Below are 23,777 nucleotides of genomic sequence, written 5' to 3'. Positions count from 1 at the left end.
TTCGCAACTGTCAAAATAGCACATTCTAGATACTATGAATGTGTGTAGTATGAACGTAATATTGACGTACTACATTTGTTATGTTTTCATTGTCATGTGACCCATAGTTCCATCATCAGTTGCATTGCTACTCTGACCCTATGGGGTAGTAAAGTGTCCATTGGATGCACACTTTAGAATCTAGATCATCCAGGTACTTTTTGCCTACTATTTTATGAATATTGTGAATATTGTGACACTCTTTTCAAGTACTGTTTTTTGCCTACTATATTAAGTATGCATATTTGAAGGCAGCCTTGAAGTCGGCATGAAATGGAAGTTGGGATAGTCTTTTCTTGCCTGTTGTGACATATATCAGAGGGACATGGCTTCTTGAATAAGAAAATATGTAGGGGGGGGACTTGATTTTGTCTTTTGGGAATTGATTGGATGGTTGAATCATGTGGTTTGCTACTGCTGTGATCTCATGTGAGTGACAGGTTGACCCACCCTCATGCCAGTAAACACATCATCAGAGAAGATCTGTAAGGAAGATGTGCACGGGTTACGGATGAATCAGTTATAATAAACACTGCAATATTCCATTAAAAAAAAAAACATTTTGATTTCATGGTGAGTTTAACAGGTTCCGTCCAAAATCGTATAGCCTACTCTCTCTTCTTGAGTAGGTACTTATTTTGAATATAAGCACTCCATGGCTGCTAAAAAAAAAAAGTACGTTCTATATGAATGTGTGTAGTATAATGTAATCTGAACATTTTGCCCTTATCACGTGACCAACCAGCGTCAGTTGCGTCACGTCACTGCCATTCACAAATCCTCTCCCGTGGCCTCATGGGATAGTAAAGTGTCCAATCGTATGCACACTTATACTTTAACCCCCTACTCTTTTATACTTCTTTTGTCACATACTGTCTTCCACCTACTAAATAGTAGGGAAGTATGCGATTTATGAGAATGCTATGCAGCCCAGCTGGCTCTTATTTGCCCTCATAGTACCAGTGGATTTAGATTTTATACTGACACCTGTTGGTCTTGATGCAAGAAGTTTGTTTAGGAACTGCTGTGGTTTCACACCAAAGCTGTTTGTTTGTCTCATACTACAACAGTTGGAATAATTCCTAACTTTTTCATTTGATTTTGGTGTTTCGTGCTGGTACCTGATAGTCATTTGATTATCAACATGGCGACACCCATGAAGAGGCGACCCGCTCCATTTAGAACTTCAACTGCATTTCGAAGATATGATGTGTGAGTCTTCATCTCATGTTAGTGAACATAATTTTAACAATCCCCAAAAGTGCTAAAACTGTAAAAACTTTTAAGTTGCTAAATAAATCAGACATGGAGGATGGAGCCAGCCAGAGATAAAAAGGAACTCTATTATCATAATCACACATCTAAAGATCAGAAGGGATCAGTTCATCAGTTCATTGAAACTGAAGACGTAATTGTTCAAGCGCTGCAACTTTGCAGACGGTCCCTCAGATGCAGACTCAGTTCTCTCTCTACAGCTCTCACAAGCGTCTCACTTTTCGTGTTGTGCACACTGAGCTCTCGTGAACTCGCTACTTCGGCGTTTACTGCACGGTTTTGCCAGTGATTTCATGGTTAGCCTGCTGATCGTTTCACGTGCACTCCCTGTTTCCACATCATTTGGCTCCTTTGGCCACTTTCTTCATTTATACTGCAGGCACCCGGTGGGCTACTTCTCTGATTTACCTTTTAAACGGAAAGTGTTTTTAATGAGGTGCAAATTGACTTGCGGTTGACTTCGATGCTGCGCGTTACTACTATAACAGAAGTTTCTTCAGTTTCAATATAGCCTAACATTTTCCCCTGCCGCATCCTGTCGTGAGGTTGCGAGCAGCGCGCGACGGATTAAATGGATTAATTACCACATCTTCACCTCAGTTTTCAAACAACTGGCACATATATTTTTGTTTGTTTGGAGGCGCTTCTCTCAAAGCGGTTTTAAAAATGAGCGAGGAGGACAGTCAACAAGAAAACGGGGATGTAAGCAGCAAGGACTCGGGCCGTCAGTTTCGTCTGAGACTGTGCGTTTTAAATGAGATATTGAACACTGAACGGGATTACGTGAGGAATTTGGCATTTCTGCAGTCGGTAAGTACTGGGTTTGATCCAAACTCTCTTGAGTGTTGCAGTTTGAGCACCCATGTGCCTGGTTGCATGTTGCAGTCGCGCGGTTATTGTTACAGTCTCGTTTACTGGCTCATAAACTGGAGATAACGGGCACCGGTGAAGCTGTCAAGCTGTGTTTAAGTCACTGTACTGTCGTCAAGAAAGAGGAAGAGGGAGAATACGTGAACCAGGCAGCCTTTCTAAAACAAATTGTGTTGGCTAGGTTATTTTTTAGTCACATTTCATACGTAACAAAACAAAGCACGGGGGACTGTTTTGCAGCGGGACTTCTTGGGGGGTTTTACTGATGACAAGGACGCAAGGACGCGGATGTTTTTCCTCTAGTGGGTGTTTTAACTCGGTGTTTCCAAACGTTTTTTTTTAGCTCAGGCCGACCGATAAGTCTCACATTCTATCATTCCTTTTATTAAAGGCATTTTTAAACACAAAACCAAAGTAGCACTTATTTTGTAACAAGTGTCATCCACATACATTTCTACAACTTCTATACAACATGCATTACATATTGTTTTCTTTCTTTAAAAAGGAGTTGAAAATCATATTAATCATAATTAGTTATCTAATTCCATATTCCCATAGTTTTATTGGTTTAAAGCAAATCCATATCGATATTATGTGCCACCTTTCATATCTCAGGTTGGAATCACTGTTTTAAATGACTGTTTAACAGTTTATTGGGTGATCTTATCCATTGTCTTTTTCTGGTCTGCAGTTTTTAGATATGACTCTGAAGTGTGAGCACTCTCAAATCAAGAAACAAGAGTCAGTCACTTTTACTGCCTTTTTAGTAATTCAAACAAGCTCTAACTTAAACTAGTGTATTTCCTGGTCATGTGCCATTTCCTTTTATAAGCTCTGCCTCATAAAAGCAGCGACTCATGTAAGCGATGGGATTTTCAGGTCTTCAGGGCAATCTAGCCAGTAAACCCCCCTGTAACTTTCAAACACTTGTTTTTTTTGTCTTTTGATAAGACCAGATTGTGCTCATCAGCATACAATCCCGCTCGGCCTCTCTGACCCTGCACTGATAAAATATACAAAGTAAGTAAAAAGTAAATACAGAAAGTGTTTGAAATCTCCAGATAGTGATTTGGCATTCTTGACAAGTGTTTTCTTGCTCTGATTAGCATCAGATCGTGACATAGCTTGCCTGGATTAGAGAACAGACAATCATAAACCCGTTCATATTCCAACCTTCCTACATTTCAAAATGAGTTAAGCATTAGTAAACCACGTTATTCACAGTTTTTTGTGTGCATTTCTCACATTCCACACCAGCGCATTGTCCCTGTTCCAAAACCTCTTGATCCTGGGATAAATTTAACAGGATCAAAGGAACTGGGGAGGATTTACAAACATGCCAATGAGGGGTAAGCAGCCTTACAGTTATTAAACCAGTTTTATAACAGTCCTAAATAATCATATTGGCCTGTTAAGCTCCCGGAGTGCAGTAGCTTTTTGAGGAAGCTGCCAATTGATGACGTCGAGCCGGCTGTGGCAGTTAAAGATTTAAGAAAAAGGATGGGTTCACTCGTCCTAGTTATTGTTCTTTCTCTGCATATGGGAAGAATCATAGGCCCCTCTCATCTGCTGAGTCTCAGAGGGTTTCATCTCCCTAGCGGTGCGTCTGATGTTATCTGATCTGGAAGCATTAAGTGAAGCGGGACCAATCAAATTAGTCCCTGCAGATGCACCTGACGGCCTCTCGTCAAGATGTGTTGACGCAGGTGAAGCGAAGCGGACGGTGGTGCATCAGGTGAAAGGAAACCACTTTGTCATTCAGCATCTCTGACTTTTTTCAAGGTCCTCAGTGTGAAAAACAAGGCTGTGCTTGAGATCAATATCAAAGACGTCTGCCTTTTAACTCAAGGCTGGCATGCTAGGTGGTCTTTATGTTCTTTTGTCAGCACACACTGTCATGCCAAACATCACTGGCTGCCACACTCTCTTGGGAGACTGATAATTGCCTCATGAATTTGTTTAGATATTTATGTAAGATAGCCAGATAACTTTTATTAGACTGTAAGGTTTCAGGACTGTGACTTTGTTGCTCCCTGAGTGGCTCTTTTTGCATTTGTTTATCCGTGGAATTCCACAAGGACTCTCAAGCAGATATTACAAAGGGTAATGTCATCGCTTCAAAGGAATAAACCAGGCTGTAATTTTAAAAATGGCTGGCAGAGCTAGAGATTCCCATAAGAGTCCTTTTTAGGCCCAATTTTTTTTAGATCAGAGATGACAACATGTGAAGGATTCAGAGTTCGGGTTAGAAAAACATTCATATTAAATCCAGCACATATTAAAAACTTCCACTTTAATGATGACATGTTTTGTAATACTGTCTAGTGAAAGTCTTACATCTACTTCAAGTGGCACTTGGGGGAGGGGGTGTGTCTTAGAAATTGAGTTAAAACTTCATTAGTTGCTCCCATGAGTAAACTGTCCAATGGTATTTTTTTTTACTTTATTGACAAATGGATAAAGAAAAGCAGTTGGCAAATGCTTTTTGCATTTTAAAAGTTGCATTTAAAGATCATTTATTATTTCATTAAACCATGAATTAATTGTATTTGCTTATTTAAATTTTATTTGTTTATTGTTATATGTAAAAAAAAAGCTTGTTTTAAATGTCTATTAATTTGTCCATTCAAAATTGCATTTATATACAATTTTATATTTGTATTATTAAATTAATAATTTATTATAACTACATTTTAGTTTTAAGTGGGACTCCATAAAATAGTGCAAGAAATAGGAAAAGTGACTAAAGTTATTTTGGTGACATTTCTTATTAATATTATCAATATTTAGAACAGCTGTGCTGCTTAATATTTTTGTGGAAACCATGATAAAAAAATATTCAGTAATCTTTGATGAACAGAAAGTTCAAAAGACCAGAGCTTATTTGAAATATAGGCAATTTTTTTGTAACATTAAAATATTATTTACTGTCACTTTTAATCAATTTTATGCATCCTTGCCACCCAGTAAAAAATAGTTCTGTACTAATGCAAATATTTATAAAGCATAGGTGGCAATTTTTTATTTAATTCTGAATTTTTATTTTATTATTTTTCATTTGAAGGCAAAAAGAAAGCAAGCTTTTGCTGCACCAAACATGTCAATGTATTTCTGTAGCAGAGCCCAATATAGTAAATCCTTTATAGCAACGTCCAATTTAACAGACATTTTAACCCATTAAGATAGTAACGCAATTGCAAGGAAAGTTTCATTGAGGCAACCTGAGGGTTGAATGTCTTGCTCAGGGGCAACAAAGTAGAAGCTTGTGATTCAATTAACTTTTCAGTTCCTAAATGCAAGAGCCTCAGTGTTTGCATATGAACGGTTTGAGGATCCGTTTCCTGTGTTGGGTTGGGATCCGTGCCCCTTCTGATGTCTTTACTGCCAGTCCAGCTGTTGTTAGTTCGTGTGGCCCAGCTGGGCTCCTGAAGACAAGACACTGTTCACCCAAACAGGATGACATGAATGTGTGGAGAAACAGGGGGAGGAAGTCAACCTGGTGCTTCCTGCTTGCCGATGATGTCTCTCTCAGTCCTTACAGGAGGGAAGCACATGCAAGAGTAAGCTTTCTGGGTTATAAATAGTTTTATAGAACTGATCCGCACGGCAGTGTCACAACCAGCTACCCAGCAGCCATATGGCTCAGCTGGGTACACGTCTGTGCCCGCCAAACTATAGCTTAGATAAACTACTTCATTTGTTGTTTTATGTATAAACTGCATAGTAGTTCATATTTATATTAGTGCCCAAATAGTGGTCGTCCGATACAGGGCTAAGATCTCTGCATCGGCAAATCTATGAGATTTCGAAGCATAGATGAAAATTAGGATTCGTTGCTGAGCATTTTAAATGTTAAACCCTCGTAGACCCTCCGGATGCTCAGTAGTAGTGATGATCATCATCAGTAGTAGCAGTGGTGCCACCTGTGCTAAACATGCAGCTCTCGCCATGACTGCCACAAGCTCTGCTGATTACGCTCCTCTATCCTATAAAGTGTCAGATTAGCAGAGTCTTAAAGTTGTGGCAAATCATGCGTTATAAGCCATGGCACAGAGGCACAAGTCAGCACCAGGAATTTCAGGAATCTGAGCTCAATTAGTTAAGTAGACCTTTTCTTGTGTCCAAGAATCTGATAGCAAACAGACCCTGGGATAATGTTGCTAATTATGGCTTCCTTTTTAATGCTGATGAGTGACTGGTTTTGTTGAGTGGGTTGAGTTTCCTCATGTTCCACTCTGATAACATATCACTTTGAAATACAAAAGTGGTTTTGTAGTTGTTTGAGTTGTTTCTAATGACTCTTCTGATTTTTGTAACACCCAAGGACGTCTATAATATTTGGAAAAGAATTATATGCTAGCATTCATCTCAATGGCAGTAGCTCAGATCTGAACTAATTTTGAGTTTTTCTTTTTTTTTCTTTTTTTTTTCTATTTTTAATATAATTTCAGATGGAATTTATTCCCCTTATGGCAAATTTTCAAAGATTTTGGACCAATGATAGTTCATCATACCCAGTGCAACATTGCAGAATCAATCATCTGCTGGTTAATGTAAAAAACAGAGCTTTATGTGGCAAATCATCAATGTTGCATGTTTTTCATGTTCAGGATGCTTTTGTGTTAATGTTTTGTGGGAGGACATCTTAAATCATCAGCAGCATCAGCAGTGAAAGGGAGGATGTTGTACAAAATAAGCAGCAAAACTAGCAAACTAATCCCCCCGTGGCCTTTTGTGGTCTGACAGATATTCAGTATTTTGAAAGTCAAACTTAGAAATCCTAGATAAAGTCGACTGATAGGTGAGTCACTGTGAGGTCCCAAGCACAGCATGAAACTGATAAAGTCGTCTGTGTTCCTGACCGCTCTGTCAGAGGCCTCTGAGGTGTTAATGAAATATGTGTTTATTCAGATATCAAAGACAGAAACATTGGAATATGTAACCAGCCGACGGTGTAATTGCCGTCACCTGCGCTTATTAGCTGGATTCACACCTCTAATTTAATCACATCTACCTGGCCAGGCGCCATGTTACAAATACTTGTGGATAAGGTATGCCTGTTGGCACCTCCTCATCTTTTGCAAACAAGCAGACAGCAAACAAAGCCATGTGTTAGGGATTATGAACACTATCAGATGGAGAAGAGGTATGCAGACCACAGGCATATGGGATAAGGCTCTTAGCAGATGTTCCCAAAATGTTCAATAAACTTTAGATTATGGCTTGCAGCGCTAAACTGACACTTACATAACTCCACTTTGAGCAGGTTTAAAGCTTGTTTTGTGTTCTTGGATGTTTAATTATTCAGGTGATGAGGATTTATGTGCATATGAGGTCAGTTTTTTTTCCTTGGATTTTTCTGTGGGATGGTGGCCGTTATTGTTTACTTGAATTAGCTACAATACCAGTGTTTTCTCACTCTCTTGACTGTCAATAGCCTTGATTGTGACTTGACCCCATCACAAACATTGCTATGCAGCTGTAGACAATAGCAGCCTACTTGAGAAGCATGTTTCGCAAAGAGAAGGACAGCAGTAAATGGAAGGCCGTACATTGCCACATTGACCCTTGACCCCTTTGACCAGAAAGGCTCTGAGGAATTCCTCAGTTGTCCTGAGGGAATTGCCCCTGTGGTTTGTAACCAGAGGCTAGCCATAATGTCATGACTCTTGAGTTTTTTTTTGGATGAGATCTCTTTAGATGTATGGTTTTTCCTTTTGCTCCTGAAAGGGAAGAAATATGAACGTGGAAGAACTTATTCCACTTACCTCATCCTTGCACAAACAAAGGAGCGTGCTCTATTGATGGATGTGTGCTTTGTCAGATTGACTGATTGGAATTGAATTATTTACTCGAGTCCTAAAGAACACTCAGAGATGGAATTAGTCTGGTTAGGTTGATATAATGCCTGTTTAAACATTGAAGTCATTCATTTAGGTAAATTAATAGATTTATTTGGGAACTTAACTAAAGTAGTTTCACATTCTCTGTCAGAACTTTTTTTAAATGCAGATGATGGGAATTCATTGACATAATTCATTGACATAATGTTTACTGATTGTTAAAGGGATATTGGCATTATTTACTCGCTTTCATGACATCTCGTTCATTTTCTATGGAGAATTTTGAAAAACAACACCATAAAAGGACCACAAAAGTGGTGCTACATTCTCATTCTTTTGATAGCTAGGTTAAGTCATTTGATAGCTTTAGAAAATGCTGAAATGCAAGTCATTTGACCACATGCGTTTTTAACTGCATTACCTCTAGAAGTGGATAAGTTCAAAACGTTTTAGACTACACCTGTATTTAGGGTTGTCCACTTGTGATCAGATTCAGATCAACAAAAATGCATCTTAATACCAAGTGTAAACAGGGTCATTGAGTTAGTGAGTTGAACTAGATCTGGATCAGGCTAATTTGTAAATCTTTTTTGTTTTTGAGCTAGTTCTTTTCAAATTATCTGGCTGTTCAGGTTCCCAATTAGAGTAACCATTTGTTAACAAACTGCACTGATCCAATTTTTGAATTCAATTTACTGAGTTCAGTTTAGTGATTTGGCTGCATGCATCTCTCTGCAGAGGAACATCATCAGTGAACAGTAGCTTAAATTTGTGTCTTTTCTCCACACAAAGATATTTGCTTCAAAAGACATACTTTTTTTGGTAATTTTTAGAACATATAACGTAAAAAAGTAAAGATCATTCAAAAAATTGAATCATGTCATATGTCATGATAATAATGACAGAACTGCATATTATATATCCATGTAGAACTTCATAAAACCTGTCGTTTGATTTAGTAATGAATGAAATAATTCAGTCCGTACTTCAATCTGTCATAACCTCACAGCTGACGTAAAGCATTGGATGTTGTGTTATCTTGTGGGTTTTATTTCCTGTGGTGAGAAGGGAGAGTCTTCTTGTCCAGCCACCGAAGCCACTCTTATGATGATAATCAATGAAGAAATTACAGATTTGTAGTGCGTTTGTAATTTGACTGAAATGAAGCAATGCTGCAATGATAATTATACACTTTGTTGCTTCTGGGATGAATGTGCTGCAGTGACATTGAATCCATTATTCTAAAGGGAAGTAGGAATGACACATCAGGAAATTAGATAATATGCACACACACACGCATATAAGCCTGTGGTAAATGACAAAGTAAGCTGCTGCGGGCGTTCACAGCCAAATAAATCCCATTATACGTCAGTACTCTCCAGAGGTAATTAAACTGTATGTGTGTGTTCGAGTACTCAAACAAGCATCCTTCTATGTGAAGTGATAATGATTGCTGTCTGTTGTCGTCGTATAGGTCAGTTCAGGGTCCACTGTGTCCTTTCCCCCCTGTGGTGAATGAACCCCTGGCTCTCGTGGCACCTTTCCATGTGCTCAATCGCTCTTCCATGGAGATGAGCCCAAATGCCTTCCAGATGGCCAATCCAATCTGGACTGAGATCTTATCTGGACTACCACATGTCAGCACCAAGCCTGTGCATCAGTACTGTCCAATGGTCTATCAGTGTTGGATTCTTTGTATGCTCAAGCTCTTTAATGATGGGGTGGTGTGACAAACACTTGTGTTCTTGTGAATAGGGCTGTTCACGGCAGAGTGATATACACACCTACCTTATGTAGGAAGCATACCGAATCAAAACAGCTAAAACAAAGTATTGCAACTGATTGTTTACAAGACACGCAGTACTAGTACTATTCATCTTAGGGTTAGGAGTTTCTGAAAAATATTGACCATAAGTATTAAACTCTGGTGTGACGTATTCTAAGGAATCAGAATTATTTTTGCCTGGCGGATGATAAAACGGACAAAAATCGTATAAACTTACATTAAAGGAGAGACCCAGGTCATATCATAACCAGAATGTGATGAAACAGATACAGCAACCACATAGCAGCTACCTTTAAAACTGCCTGGCTGCTTTTAATTATTATAATTTTTTTAAATATAATTTTTAGTTGTATTTATTTTTTCACATTGACACATTTTTTCAATGCCAATTTCAATTAACAAATAGTTTTTAATAGTTTTAGTTTTAGTTAAGAATTATAACCCTGCCTTGAACCACCTTGAACACCGTAGCAAACACCCAGACAACCACCTGATGATCCGCATCATGTTTTGGGGCGTAAAATAGTAAAGTCGATGTTTCTACGATAACAGACCAGCGTGCATCTAAAAAAATTATTCATTCAAGAACGTTATGCAAGTTTACTGCAACAATGGTGCCGCGAACTTCACATACTTAGCGTTTAGTTGATCCTGGTAAACGCTCATTGTTACAGTTGTAAACACGACGGCTTACATGAAGGGGGTTTGGCGTCACGATGACTTTGTTTGCAGGCAGACCATTAAAGAACGCGACACGCGTCTCCCTGACATCCTGTTGAAGTCAACCAATCAGATGACGACTTAGAAAATCCTGAAGTGTTTCTAGTTAAGTGTGCCATATGCATCAGACATTCAGCCAACGGTCCGTGGGCGTGACCTCTCAGGCTGAGACTAAGAACACCCTAACAACACCCTAGCAACCACACAGAACATACTGGCCACACAACCACCTTGAACAACTCTATAGCAAACAGGGCACCCGAACATCATGGTGAAGAGTTTGACATTGGCAAACACAATTCTCATTTCCTTCAAAAGTAAGTTTGGGAAATCATCAAGTTCAAGTGCTCTTTAGAATATTCTTGCTCAGCATATCAGTTATATCTCTTCCCTTGTCACTTTCATATCTTTCTCTCCTGTGGTGCGATGATTCATTTCCACCCCTGTGAGCAGCTCAAATAGCCATGAACTTTAAAGCCCCTCATAGCGGAAGTGCGGGACAGGGGGCCGAACTCAAAGAGGACTTTGTTGCAGCGGCCGCTGCTTGAGGGTGATGGGGAGTCAGAGTCACGAAGAAAGAGGGGTGAGCTCGGATCCCCTCTTTCAAACCTCATCCTCCTGCTACTGGGCTCTTTGTCTCCATTAGCTGGGTCGTGGGCACAAAGAGAGGGTTTTTTCCCCTCTCTCCCCCCTTCTCTCTTGGTTTATTTATTCGATTTCACGCCATGCCGGCCAAAATGGCCCCTTCCTTGCATCCAGAACTACTTCATACTCTTTTGCAGCGAGGCAAATTCTCACAGAGAGCCATGAAAGGGCCCTTTGGAAGAGCCAGGGTGTGTTTTTAGCCAGGCATTCACAAGAAGCGTGAGCATCGGATTCAGGACGTTTTGCTGTTGCTCACGTTGTGGGAACCAGTTTGGGTTGTAAAGATTCTCCTCACTTGCACTGGAGAAAGGGGACAAATATGTGGTTTGGAGAACCTCAGGGGGTTCTTCTGTGACCCTTTACTGTTCACTGAATGCAAAAGTACCAGCAAGTAAACAGCACTGTTTGTTTAAAGCGGGAAAATCAACTTTGGGCAGGATGCTGTTAGTCCTACCATGTGCTGAGACATTTAACTGGAGGAAGGCCTGGTGATTTAATGTCTGAGGATGTCCTGGACAAAGGCAGAGATGACATCATATAGTTTAACAATATTCTGTCGCTTACTATGCTTTGTCACAATTGACGAGTCAGATACCTTCAGTCATCAAAGTAGCTACAATTACATGCACCTAAATAATCTGTGAGTAATCATATTGATGCCTACTGTATGTAAACTCCTCAGTCAATCCAACTGACCTCAACCTGAATTGAATAGACTGAAAGTGGTTGTGTAGGCATTAAATAATCTGATCAATAGGAAAAAATGAGCATTCAAAATACCTTGTGCCAATGTGAAGTTTATAATAAATGATCTATTAACATACTTTTTACTTCTTACAAATGTGCATGTTTATTTACGTCTTATTTACTGGTCAGTTGAGGAGACTGAATATTGACAAAATATTTGCAAAAAAAAAAAAGCTCTTCTGACATATTTTTCAGCTTTCCTTTTAGTTATGTCATCAACCCAAAAACAACATTTGTACTCGTGGTATCCGGACAAAGTCCGGATTGCAAAGTTTAGGGTTCATATAAACAGAACTTTCAGAATTTTATTGGATTCATTCAAGACTGAAGAAAATTAGCGCATGTAAATATACCTAGGGTTCTGACACATACAGTCCTGTTACGCCCACTTTTCACAATCCAGTTTTAGTGCATATGTATTGCACTTTTCGTAAAATACATATGAATACTCATGGACAAATTATGGAGTAGGCATAAGGTTGGGTTAGTTGATTTAAAGTTTTTTTTTTTTTTTTCTTTTTTTTTAAGAATACCCGAGTTCACTTCATTGTTGTGCATTTAAAACTCCTCTTCATTGTTGTTGCTATAGAATTACTGCTGAATGAAAGCAGCTATCAGGAAAATTGAATGTTAGGAAAGCATCTGCAGAAATGTCTGCTGTCTACTTTAAGTCTGAACGCTGAAGCATTCAGTTTTCTGGTAGCCTAAAGATACTACACTTTAAATTTAGATCTGAATTTACACATTAAAACTATTCTTACAGCGATGAGTTTTCATTGGAAGCAGTGTTGCAAATATTCTTGGCATGCTATATTTAGGTTTACTGGAGATGATTTGTGGTTGTGAATGTGTGTATATGTGAAACATTCTTGTTTGATGTGTCAATATACAGTAGTGAAGGAGAGAAAACTTTAACATGCTTGTCTATCACTTTACCCCCTTGGTAGTAGTGTAAGACATACTGTTAATTTTGGTTCTAACTTTTTAGTGTAAACCATTCGATCATAAAAGCAGCAAACCTGTGTTGCTTAATTCCAGTAAATTGGCCATGTATGTTTTGACAGTCATCTCAAAGTCAAAAAAGTGGGCATATTTACCTATATTAACAATATGATGCATGATCCTTCTAAAAAAAGACCACCTTTTAATTTCATTTAAAGGATCTTAGGCCTTTAGAAAAGTATTATCTTGCCAGATTGTCATTTGTTGGACCATGATATGACCTGTAGGCTTTAGGTTTAGCATTATTTTCAAGAGCAAGTTGGTTTTGTACATGTTGTTCTGGTACCGCCTGTAAAAACAGCACATCACTGTTTTTTAATATCTCACTTCTGTTTCTACATTCGATTAGTAGGAATCACATGCTTCAGCGAAGGCTTAGAAGTGTGCCTTAATGCTTTTTGCGTTTCTGCTTTTTCCTTATCTGAAGCTTCCCTTATGGTGTTAAGCAATTTAGGCTCTCCCAGACCACTGACAAGCTCTTCTTTAAAATGGGATTACAGCTATACTGTAGCTATACTGTAGCTGTTATTTTATTTGATTATTTTGAGCTAACTATTCTCAATGAGTTGGCTCAGGACAGAGCTAACAATTGGGGCTGTGTGATAAAACGATAATTACTGCAATAGAATTTTCCTCTATGATTATTACAAAAGTTTGATAAGTGTTTGATATAATGTTTTTGTACTATGCAAATAATGCTGCCCATGCATGTTGCAGACTATTGCACTAGTGCAAATGCCAATTTACCTAACTGATAAGTGATGCCATTTCTGTTGCGTATGAGAAAGATTAAAATGCAAAAAAAGCCAAAAGCAGAACAAAACAGCTGCTTTTTTGAACCACATAACACGGACCATTTATCAGCTCTTCTTTGTTGTTAAGCTATAGCAGATTTTGTGCATTTTGTATTATACTAAATGGATACTGTTTTTCATAACAAATACCGTAGAAACAATATAGTTAGTGAGGTGCAATGCGTGGTTTTACCTGTGGTTAACATGATCCAAATGCAATGGAAGACTAAATTTGACCCTTTTAAAAATGAGTTTTTAATTATTATTTTTTACAGATGTTACTGTTTTGGTAATGAACACAAATTTACATCTGCGTACCAACTCAAGCTACTGCTACTGTCAAGTGTGCCAAACATGTAATATTAATCTGTGAAATGTTTACCTGTTTGGCAAGTATTTATGATGATAAAGAGTAATCTGCTGATAAAACTAACCGATACAAACAACTTTATTACAGGAGCAAAAATCTGCTTTTAAACTTTAAAGAAATATGGATTTGACGTTTATCGTGATAATAATCGACTGATATGAACATTTTTATCATGCTTGACCTTTTTTTTGGCTATATTGCCCAGCCTTACTAACAATCTTAAGTGCTATACCTTTGGTCGACTTGTTTTAGTTGATGATTTAGTGGGGCAGTCTTGTTTAAAGAAATTGCTAAGTTTACCCTAGTTTCACAACCAGAGGTTTAAAAAAAAAAAAACCATGTTGCAATAGCCAGACTTGTCCCTTATTTCAATAGAGTGCCACTGTGTGACAGACTTTACGTGCTTTTAAGTTGTATGCGGTTAAAACAGGATCTCAATGACACATAAGAGAATATTCTAGTAGTAGGTGAGTGTCTGGACTCCCCAAAGGTTTTGCTGTAAAATAAATTTGTTCACAATTAACCAAAGGTTAATGTTTACAGTGAAATAATGATGTGACTTTTGATGATATTGTGCTCCATATCCCAGTGCACATTGATTGTCCACCATACTTTTATCCACCGTCTGTGGCCAGGCGCTGCTAGGTCAACCAGAACAGTGCTAGTCTCGACGTCTGCTAGTGGCAGAAGTGGTGGCAGCAGGCTCTTGACCCTCAGTCCTGTTGGGAGAGGTTGAAGTCCATGACAGCATATGGCCAGTCTGGTTTGGTCCACCTTACTGTCTGACCATCTTTGCCTGACTGCTTCACATCAAACAAAAGGCTTGTTGCCCATGTCTGACCTTCTGTCCTTCCACAATTCAGCGCGGCTGGTGGCTTAGATCTCCAGTGATGTGAGATGGGAAAGTACATCAGTCAGATTTCCATCTCTTTTAGCATAATTGCGCAAATAATAGTGTGAATTCACTGTGTTTTACTCTGTAAAATTATATTTTGTGTATCTCTTAGGAGCTTCACTTCCCTCACATCAAGAATGGCTTCAAACACACTATTCCCTAAGGGTTTGAAGTCTTTGAGCCTGAGCTTTACCTCAGTCAATGTGTCGAATGGATTTGCGAGTCTAAGATATACTTCAACGTTTATCAGAACCCAGATTTTTCCACTCTGTTTTAGCAGCGCACTGGCATGCATGTGGGCTAATTCTCTTCGCTGACAGGCACGGACCACACAAAGCTTCTTCACACCGCACCGTTTCCTATCTAGAGTCATATCCTTCCTCTTTTTGTTTTTCGTAAAGAGAACTCAACATTATTTCCCCCTTCCTCACAAAGTTTCACCTCAGTTCATCCCTTGCTCTGATTTTGGGTGGCGTTTATTCTTTAAATGACATTGAATAACTATGATGTTTTAAAGGAAGATTCTCATTTCCTTATTACTCACATTTACCAAACACTGGAAAGTGAAAACCAGATCATCTTTGCTGAATCATCTTCAAATGGAGCGCACAGATTGCAATGTCGGATATGTTCGGAATTACATAATTACTGTGTATGTTGTAGTATACACTATATACCTCTTTTTTTTCTGAAATACTATATAATTAAACAGCCATAATTACACTAAACATTTTAAAGAGTTGAAATTTACAATATTACGTAATACCATTCTGTGTCACATGACTTCAAGTTTTATGTTTAATGCAACTATCATGTTTTGGCACATATCATCTTGAAATCATCTTTGTATACTGATTAAATAATGGGCCAAGAGATCACAGTTGATATTACTTCTGGTTCATCAACAGTAGCACATTAAAAATAAAGTTCTGTGCATACTGCACTTTTTTATTGTACATATTGAAAACATGCATACTCTGCGTTCAGATTATGTTAGTGTGCTATTTCAAACAGCCAATCTAATACATTCTCATTTGTCCATACTTGCAGAAGGCAACACATTGGCATTGCTAATGTCAGCTAATTGAGTTGCAGTGGTGTTTGTTTATCAGAGAGGGACTAAGTGGTGTTTCTGTTCGCATGATAATGAAAGACTCTCGTCTGTGAGAAAGGCCGTAAAGGAGGTCATTGGAGTGGCCCATCGCCGTTCAGTGTCAGACCGCTCCAAGAGCGAGCAAGTGTGACAGAAATGCCTCTTCATGCTGGGCAAAAGTGAATGGATTTCACTCATGTCCTTCTCTCAGCTCTGAGACTCTGATATAGATCTGCCCATGTGCCATTGTTATATCTGCACCACAGCTGGTTCAGTTGCATCTGAAAGGTTTGGGTTTTTTTCTGCTGATGACACGTTATTGTTGTTCATACTTTGATTTAGGCTACTTAAATTGAGATTTGAGGTAAATATATGTTCAGAAATATATATTAAAAAAAGTCCTTGAAAATCAATTCCGGGGGCAAATACTGCACTTAAAACAATGTAAATTTTTATGAACCTGTTTTGAATAAATATTCTGGGTTAATGTCTTTCAGTCAAGTCACCACTGACAATATTTTTGGTTCCTCAATTTGTAAAAACAAACCAAAAAAATGCTGACAGGAATGTACATAACGTAACTGTTTTGAGGAAATTATTTGCTGCCGATGTCGCTTAACTCATATAGGAAAATTCCTTTAATGTACACATGATTCCTAGGGAGGCACCGCTGTGAAAGAAATTGCCATGACTACAGGCCCTATAACAATGCCACAAGTACATTTACTTTACATTGATATTCTGTCCAGGCACATCCATTCCAAAGGGGCTTATGGGAGTGTCATCATCACAAACGAGTGCATGTTCAGTGCATTGTGTGTCTTTATACGTGCAAGTCTTCACAGTTTCCATGTGGTATGTTTTTTGGCAGTAGTCCATTCTCAATACAAGGGTGAAAGGCCGTGCAAGCTTACAAACCACTTTTTTACCCTTCTATCTCAATAATGGCAATCATTGTTTGATAACGAACTAATTTAAAGGAAAACCATCTAAACAATGAACAGTGTTGATGTATTGTGTGCGGGAAACAGCAGCCTTTTTGTGACGGAAAAAGTTTGTTCTGCCTTTTCCTTCCTGAAATGCAAGAGGCCAAGGTCTCGCTCCTGTCATTGAATTAGTCTCAGTGTTTGGTTAAGGTCACCCTGTGTTGCAGGTGGCAAAATTATAATGTCTGTTTCCTGGCAAAGCATTTCATTGAGGGGGGAAAGAGTCAGCGAACAGCTTGTTTCCTTTGTGGGGACATATGGACACGTTCATGCTCTTCTACATCTAATAGCCTGTGGCTATTCTACTGTGTGTAACTCTATTCCCCTGTCTCTCTTACCAGCTGGGCAGAACAGACACAGTCACAGTCTTCAAATATGTAAACCTCATCAGAGTGCTTACAATTACTTAATAGTTTTTTAAATTCTGGAATCTGGGTACATGTCTCTGCCGAAGTTATATATACATTTTTTATATATTTAAATGTAAAGATTCAATTTTAATAATGTAAATAAACGTAAATCATCTGTCTTGAAATTAATATATCCTAATATTTTAAAATATATTACATTTTTACATTTTATTTTTTAAAATATTTTAATATATTAAGTTTGACTTTAAGTGTGCAACTATTATCACAAGTTGTATGTATAAATATGTAATCACTCTATTTTTCTCAGACTGGCAGATTTTTGCTGAGAGTTTCATCTCTCAAACTTATTTGTGAAAAAAAAATTTTGTGTGTGTGTGCACAATTTAGTCTTTTTCAACTGCCCCCATTGCGGTTTTTGCTCGCTCTCCTCTACATGTCAAATGCATCTGTCATGTCTGAAGTCTGCATGCACTGAAGTTTCCGTTTTGAGAAAGTAATCGGACTAATATGTAGAGTTCAGTCCTCTCGTTTAGTTTTGTTCTGGCTCTTTTTTTATTGAGATGAAATGAAATGCAGGCTCATCTGATTACTGGAAGAGATTGAAGTCACAAAAAATAGCTTGTGATGGTTGACGTGCAATATTTCATTTGCTCAGTTCCTTTTACCTCTTTGAATCGGGATGAATGAATTCATTTTTCATTTTGCACACATGCCCCCGGTCGCACCTGTCATCCTCTGCTGCTGACTTCACACTCTCCGTTGCCCAGAGAACAGTAACGGTTGCTATGGATTCACAACGCAGCCTTGTGTTTGTTTATTTGTTGATTTTTTTGACGTAAGCATGAGAGTGATGCTGGAAAAGGCCAGAGAAGGGCCAAATCAAGCATAGGAAGGCCTTACAGGGAACTCTTAATGGTGTTATCATTTCTCATATCCCAGCTTAATGTGCAGAGAGGGCTATAAGTAACCCTGAAAAGTTTAAACATTGTGATTCTGTGAAGCTATTAAAGCATGTTTATTGAGAATTCTGACCAGCCTAAACACAGTAACATTGGGGCTCGACCAATGGCATGAGTTTAGGGGCAGAGCTGACCAATGGAGATGGGAAGAGGGTTACAGTTTTAATCTGTTCTTTATTTATTTTAAATTGAAGTATCTATCTCCATCCGTGCCATCCAAACACCCCTGTTATCCTTCACACCCTTCGTTCTGGTTGTGGTGCAGTTTGGAGATGTACATCCTGTCTCTTACTCCACGAGCCCCTCAGGCTAAGTCACATGGATGACCATTTTATGGATGAATGTGGATGGGCCACATGAGAGATTGAATTAGCGCACGCCTGAGGCTCAGGCCCCTCCCCTCCCACTGCCTCAGGAACTGCAACAAACAAGACAGCCACCATCATCACCACCCTTATTACACTAAGTGTCAATAACAAATCTGATCTGATGTACATTTACTTCAGACAAACTAGCTAAACCTGCGCCTTCAACAATGATTTCACAAACATTCTTTTTTGTTGTGCTTAATGCTGCGTTCACGTCATGTCCTAATTACCGTAAGCTTGAGATGACAATATGTGACGTTCTATTCTGAGCTGTTCATGCGTTTCTTCGTTGACACGATCAATGCCTAAATTAATCTGCAGCAGTCAGGTGGTACAGCGGTCGCGTTGTTCAAGTAAAAGCTCTCAGAAAATCCCCATCTTACAAGCTGTAATTACAAGCTCTACGAGGACGTGAACACTTTTTAGAAGATGGAATCTCGCAATTACAGTCATTTCAACATGGCGTGAATGCATGCGGCATTTAAATGGATAGTTCACCCCAAAAGAAAATTCTGTAACACTTTGCAATAATGTTCTTTAGTCAACATTAGTTAATGTATTAACTAACATGAACTAACACTGAGTAATACATTTATTACTGTATTAGTTAATCTTTGTTAACGTTAGTTAATAAAAATACAGCTGGTCATTGTTTGTTCATGTTAGTTCAGTGCATTTACAAATACAACCTTTGATTTTAATAATGTATTAGTAAATGTTGAAATTAATATTAACTAAGATGAATAAATGCTGTAGAAGTGTTGTTCATTCTTAGTTCATGTTAACTAAGGTAGTTAACTATGTTAACTAATAAACCTTATTGTAAAATGTTACCGAAAATTCTGTCATCATTTACTCACCCTCATATTGTTCCAGATCTGTATGACTTTATTTCCTCTGCAGAACACAGATATTTTGGATTTTGAAATATGTTTTGACTGTTTTCGTTCATATAATAAAAGTTAATGGGGTCCAAAACAATGTATGGTCACTAACAATGTAAACACTAAGAAGAACATTCTTTCAAAGCATCCTCTTTTATGTTCCATAGAGGATAGATGCAGAGTGAGGAAATGATTACAGAGTTTTCATTTTGAGATGAATCCCTTCAAGTCTAATCAAGTGTTTCTTAAGTGTGAGCATGTGATTTCACATGATGTTTACAGCTAAATGTGTCTTTACAAACAAACGCTTTTAGTAGCATAAGCTGGCATGGTGAATGTCTTCCAGAGATGCAGAAGTGTGACCGAGATTCAGTCTGTCATTATCAGAGGGATGCCGTGGGGTGGCGAGTGCTTCTCATTAGACGTTTGGTCCTGTCATTGTGGTAAAGCAAAAAGAGGCATTAAAGGTCTTGTTCGCCTTTAAAATCCATGAGAGAAGGATGAACAAGAGGGACAAAATAATGAGAGATTTTTCTTACGAAACAATCAGCCCTTTGCTGACACACAAAATTAATCAAAGAGAAAGATGGAATGAAAAAAACAACAATAGTCATGTGGCAAAGGTGAAAACGCTTAGGATAGGTCTTTAGCTGTGTCGTGTTGCTGTGGGAGACCGTCGGAGACAATAGCTGGAGTGACGGGTAATTTAACAGACACTAGGGCGGAATGAGTCGAGCGCACTGTTAGCAGATCGGTTCATTGCTGCTGCTTGCCGCTGCTGATGAGAAGTGTTTAACAGAGCTAGAATTAGAAACAGTCAGTGATTGGCAGACTCTCTTTCTCCAGGGGAGACTCTTCTAAAACCATGATGAAGATATTTATAATTCTCTCTCAACCCATTGCTTCGGTTCTGATTCTCAACAAAGTGAAACAATAGTGTTGTTAAATGTGCCTGTCTACAGTTATTTTACAAATCAAATATACTGTTTACTCACAGAGATGGCCTAAATGTGTATATATCAATGGTTCTCAACCAGGGGACCTCAACAAACTTCCAAGGGATGCTCAAAATGACTTAAAATGGTTTAAAATAAGACAAAACAAGCATTCTAAAACAACTAAAAATCAAGACATTTCTTATTTTAATTCACCTCAACTGTTTTTTCTTTCTTAGTTTTTTTACTTCTTTTTTTCTTTAAAGAACTAGGGTTCCCACTGTCTTGAAAAACCTTGATATATGATTTCTAGACCTGTAAAAGTAATTTAAATAATAATTAGCATTTTTATAATGAATATAAATAAATAAAATCATGCAAAACTGTCATGTGGCTTTCGAATGTTTGTTGTGGACAATGGGGGGCCCCGGAGTCAAAAAGGTTAAGAACCACTTATATATATGTATACAATATATGAGACGGGGCCTATCTCATGGTTTACAGGGAGCTCTTAGAGATTTGCTGTCCTCCACTAATGATGATTGAACGTTTATAATGAGTTTGTGCAGCTTTGCCATATTTACATGCTGTAAACATTGATATAAAGTGTTACTTTAAGTTTTGTGTTGTTGATTTGATTTCTGTGTTTGTGTGCTTGTTTGGGTAGCAGGCCTCCCTTTCTTTCATTGTCGGCAAAGACTTGTATGCACATAAGATCTCTTTGTAAAGTTTCTGATCATTTATCTGACACTTCTGTTTTTTTCTCTCTCTTGATGTGAACCAAACCATTTCCAGTAGACCGTACAGTACATGGAGTTTGACTTCACACTGTTGTGTGTTTTTGTCACTAAAGCTGAATGTTGAGTCTCCAGTTAGATATGCAGGCAGAAAAGGGTGTAACAGGAAGTGTAACAACTTAAAAAAATGAACTTATGTCTGGCAGCGACCATACAAATCTGCCCCACCTTTTCACACCTCAGTGATTCCACATGTAAACACTAACCTGTTTCTCTCTTTGTCTCTATTTTTGTATATCAACAGGCTTTTCTCCAGAGAATTAAGCAGACTGCAGAAAACCAACAATGTCTCAATCCAGAGCAGGTCAAGGTAAAACTCCATTAACACACACTAAACATGCATAATTATTATTTATATAAAATAATAATTGGCTCCAAAAAGTATTTAGACAATTAAACATTTCTGAATGTCATTGCATTAGATCAAACTGTGTGGAAACAAATTATGCTAGAGCAGAACTAACTTCAGTTTTCTAGCCATTTTGCAATTGTGGATGTAAATTTTGTTTCTTACTTTCACACAGATCTTGTTTTCTAACATCGAGTCCATTTTGGATGTCCATTCTGAGTTTCTTTCCACTCTGGATGCCAGTTTGCAGCCTGAACCCCAGCCGCACCATTCGCTCGGACATGTGTTCCTTCAGTTTGTGAGTCCCTGTGATTGCATTTGAAATCATCTTTGAGCTAGTGCTGCTTAGCAGTTGATTTATTATGATTTTTGATTTTTTTTGGTTAAGAAAACACAAATATCTTTTTTCCACTCCATCCCAGTGTGGTATTGTTCCTAGTATCCTAAATCTGAATGCTCTTAAAATACTATCAGCCCTGAGACTGCCTCCCCCTCCCTATGGTCTTTCTGAAAAAGTGCATAAAGTGGAACTTGTCGGACACGTGACCAGTAGTTCAATACTGTTAGAGACGCTGAATTCCAATATTAGCAACAAATGTTCAATTGCTGTCTACATTTCTAGCTTCTTAACTGTTCTGTATAAATTAAAAAAAAACTTTTCCCTCTCTGAAAATATGATAATAATGATAATGATGACATTCAGTGATTTATTGATTCAGTTATTTTCAGTGATGGCTGCCAGTATCTTTTAAAGCAATGAAAGTTAAATCCAGTGCTTTAGCTCTATCCATGGTTCTCACAAGAAGCGTTTTGGGTTTGGCATGTGTATGTGACCTTCGACCAAGTTCACTGAAACATTCTGAGGTTTTAACCTCAAACTAGAGTGAATTTCCTCTTAATTGGGCTGTGTATGTATGCATGGATGTGTTTTTGGATGAACGGTGTTATAAAGCATATGCCAGAACAGATGTTCGCCTCGTTCATGGATGAGGGTGTGATGCTGCCAAACTCTCTCATTACAGGTGCTGTGGTCTGGAGCCCTGAGGGCCCAACCAGAGTACTGACACACACACACACACACACACTGCATATGCACTAATGCAAATGGCGAACCCTATGTAGTCAGATACACACATACATATATAGACAACACGCAAATGAAGAGGGTGAAAAGAGAAAGCATGAAAATGGAGATGCATTGTAAAGATAAAAACAAGCACAACAGCTCTTTAACCACACAGTGCCTCTGGAATCCCAGTATCATTTTCCTACTCTGTCAGGATGCCTCAAGCACCCACAGCCGCCAGGATTCTCAACGTCCCTGTCAAGGTTACAGTGCCTACACAGACTGTTCTTGTGGAGCTTGGATAAATGACATCCTACCTTCACCACATGCATCTTTAATAAACTGTCACCTCAGCTCTGAGTTTTTCTGGACTTTTTAACCAGACCTGCCCATATATATATTTTTATAATGCATCATTTTTATTTTATAAATGAAAATTTATTGTAATTCTTTTCTATTTTAAAATGTTGAACTTTGGTCTGGGGAGTCTGCTATGTATTTTCTACTGCACAAGAGGCGTGATCAACGGGCATAGTTCAAATGACTCTGTACGCAATTGGATAGTCCTTCAACCAATCAGACCAACGATCCGGGTGACGTACTTTGCAGAGCGAAGCGAAAACTCCAGGCAGGAAATGTCTAACTAAACTTGTTGATCAGCGGTTTGCAGAAGCAGCAATGGATTCGAGCGATTTTTGCAGGTTGTGCAAAAAAACCATGAAAGTTAGTGGTATTTACACCCACTCGAGCAATTTGTTTGCTAAAAAGAAGCCATTGAGCATCGTCGAGAGGTTAAAAGGAATTGGACAGAGCCGTAACGGCTCTGGAATTGGATTGGATTAAACCCGCCAATAGCGCGCCAGGTGGATAAGCCAGTTTGTGATTGGTTCCCGCAAATTTATAAAGGAAGCAGGATCGATAAATGTACAGGTTTCCAGCCTGAGCTGCAGGGCGAAATCAAATCGCCGGCAGATCAATATGTG

General features: G+C 38.4%; 1 protein-coding gene across 1 annotated transcript in view; it reads left to right on the top strand.

Annotated features, from left to right (window-relative positions):
- Positions 1 to 1,493: 1,493 nt before the first annotated feature.
- The window catches only part of prex1 (phosphatidylinositol-3,4,5-trisphosphate-dependent Rac exchange factor 1), a 71,851-nt gene continuing 49,567 nt past the window's right edge, over positions 1,494 to 23,777 (top strand). The window contains exons 1-3 of the mRNA XM_081349673.1: positions 1,494 to 2,124; positions 21,624 to 21,689; positions 21,904 to 22,026. Coding sequence (XP_081205799.1) covers positions 1,981 to 2,124; positions 21,624 to 21,689; positions 21,904 to 22,026 — 333 coding nt within the window. The 5' untranslated portion in view covers positions 1,494 to 1,980. The remainder of the gene's footprint in view (positions 2,125 to 21,623; positions 21,690 to 21,903; positions 22,027 to 23,777) is intronic.

The sequence above is a fragment of the Scardinius erythrophthalmus genome (genome assembly GCF_964197995.2).
Source record: "Scardinius erythrophthalmus genome assembly, chromosome: 20".
Taxonomy (NCBI): domain Eukaryota; kingdom Metazoa; phylum Chordata; class Actinopteri; order Cypriniformes; family Leuciscidae; genus Scardinius; species Scardinius erythrophthalmus.
The sequence above is the reverse complement of the archived record's forward strand: the minus strand, read 5'-3'. Positions and strand labels throughout refer to the sequence as shown.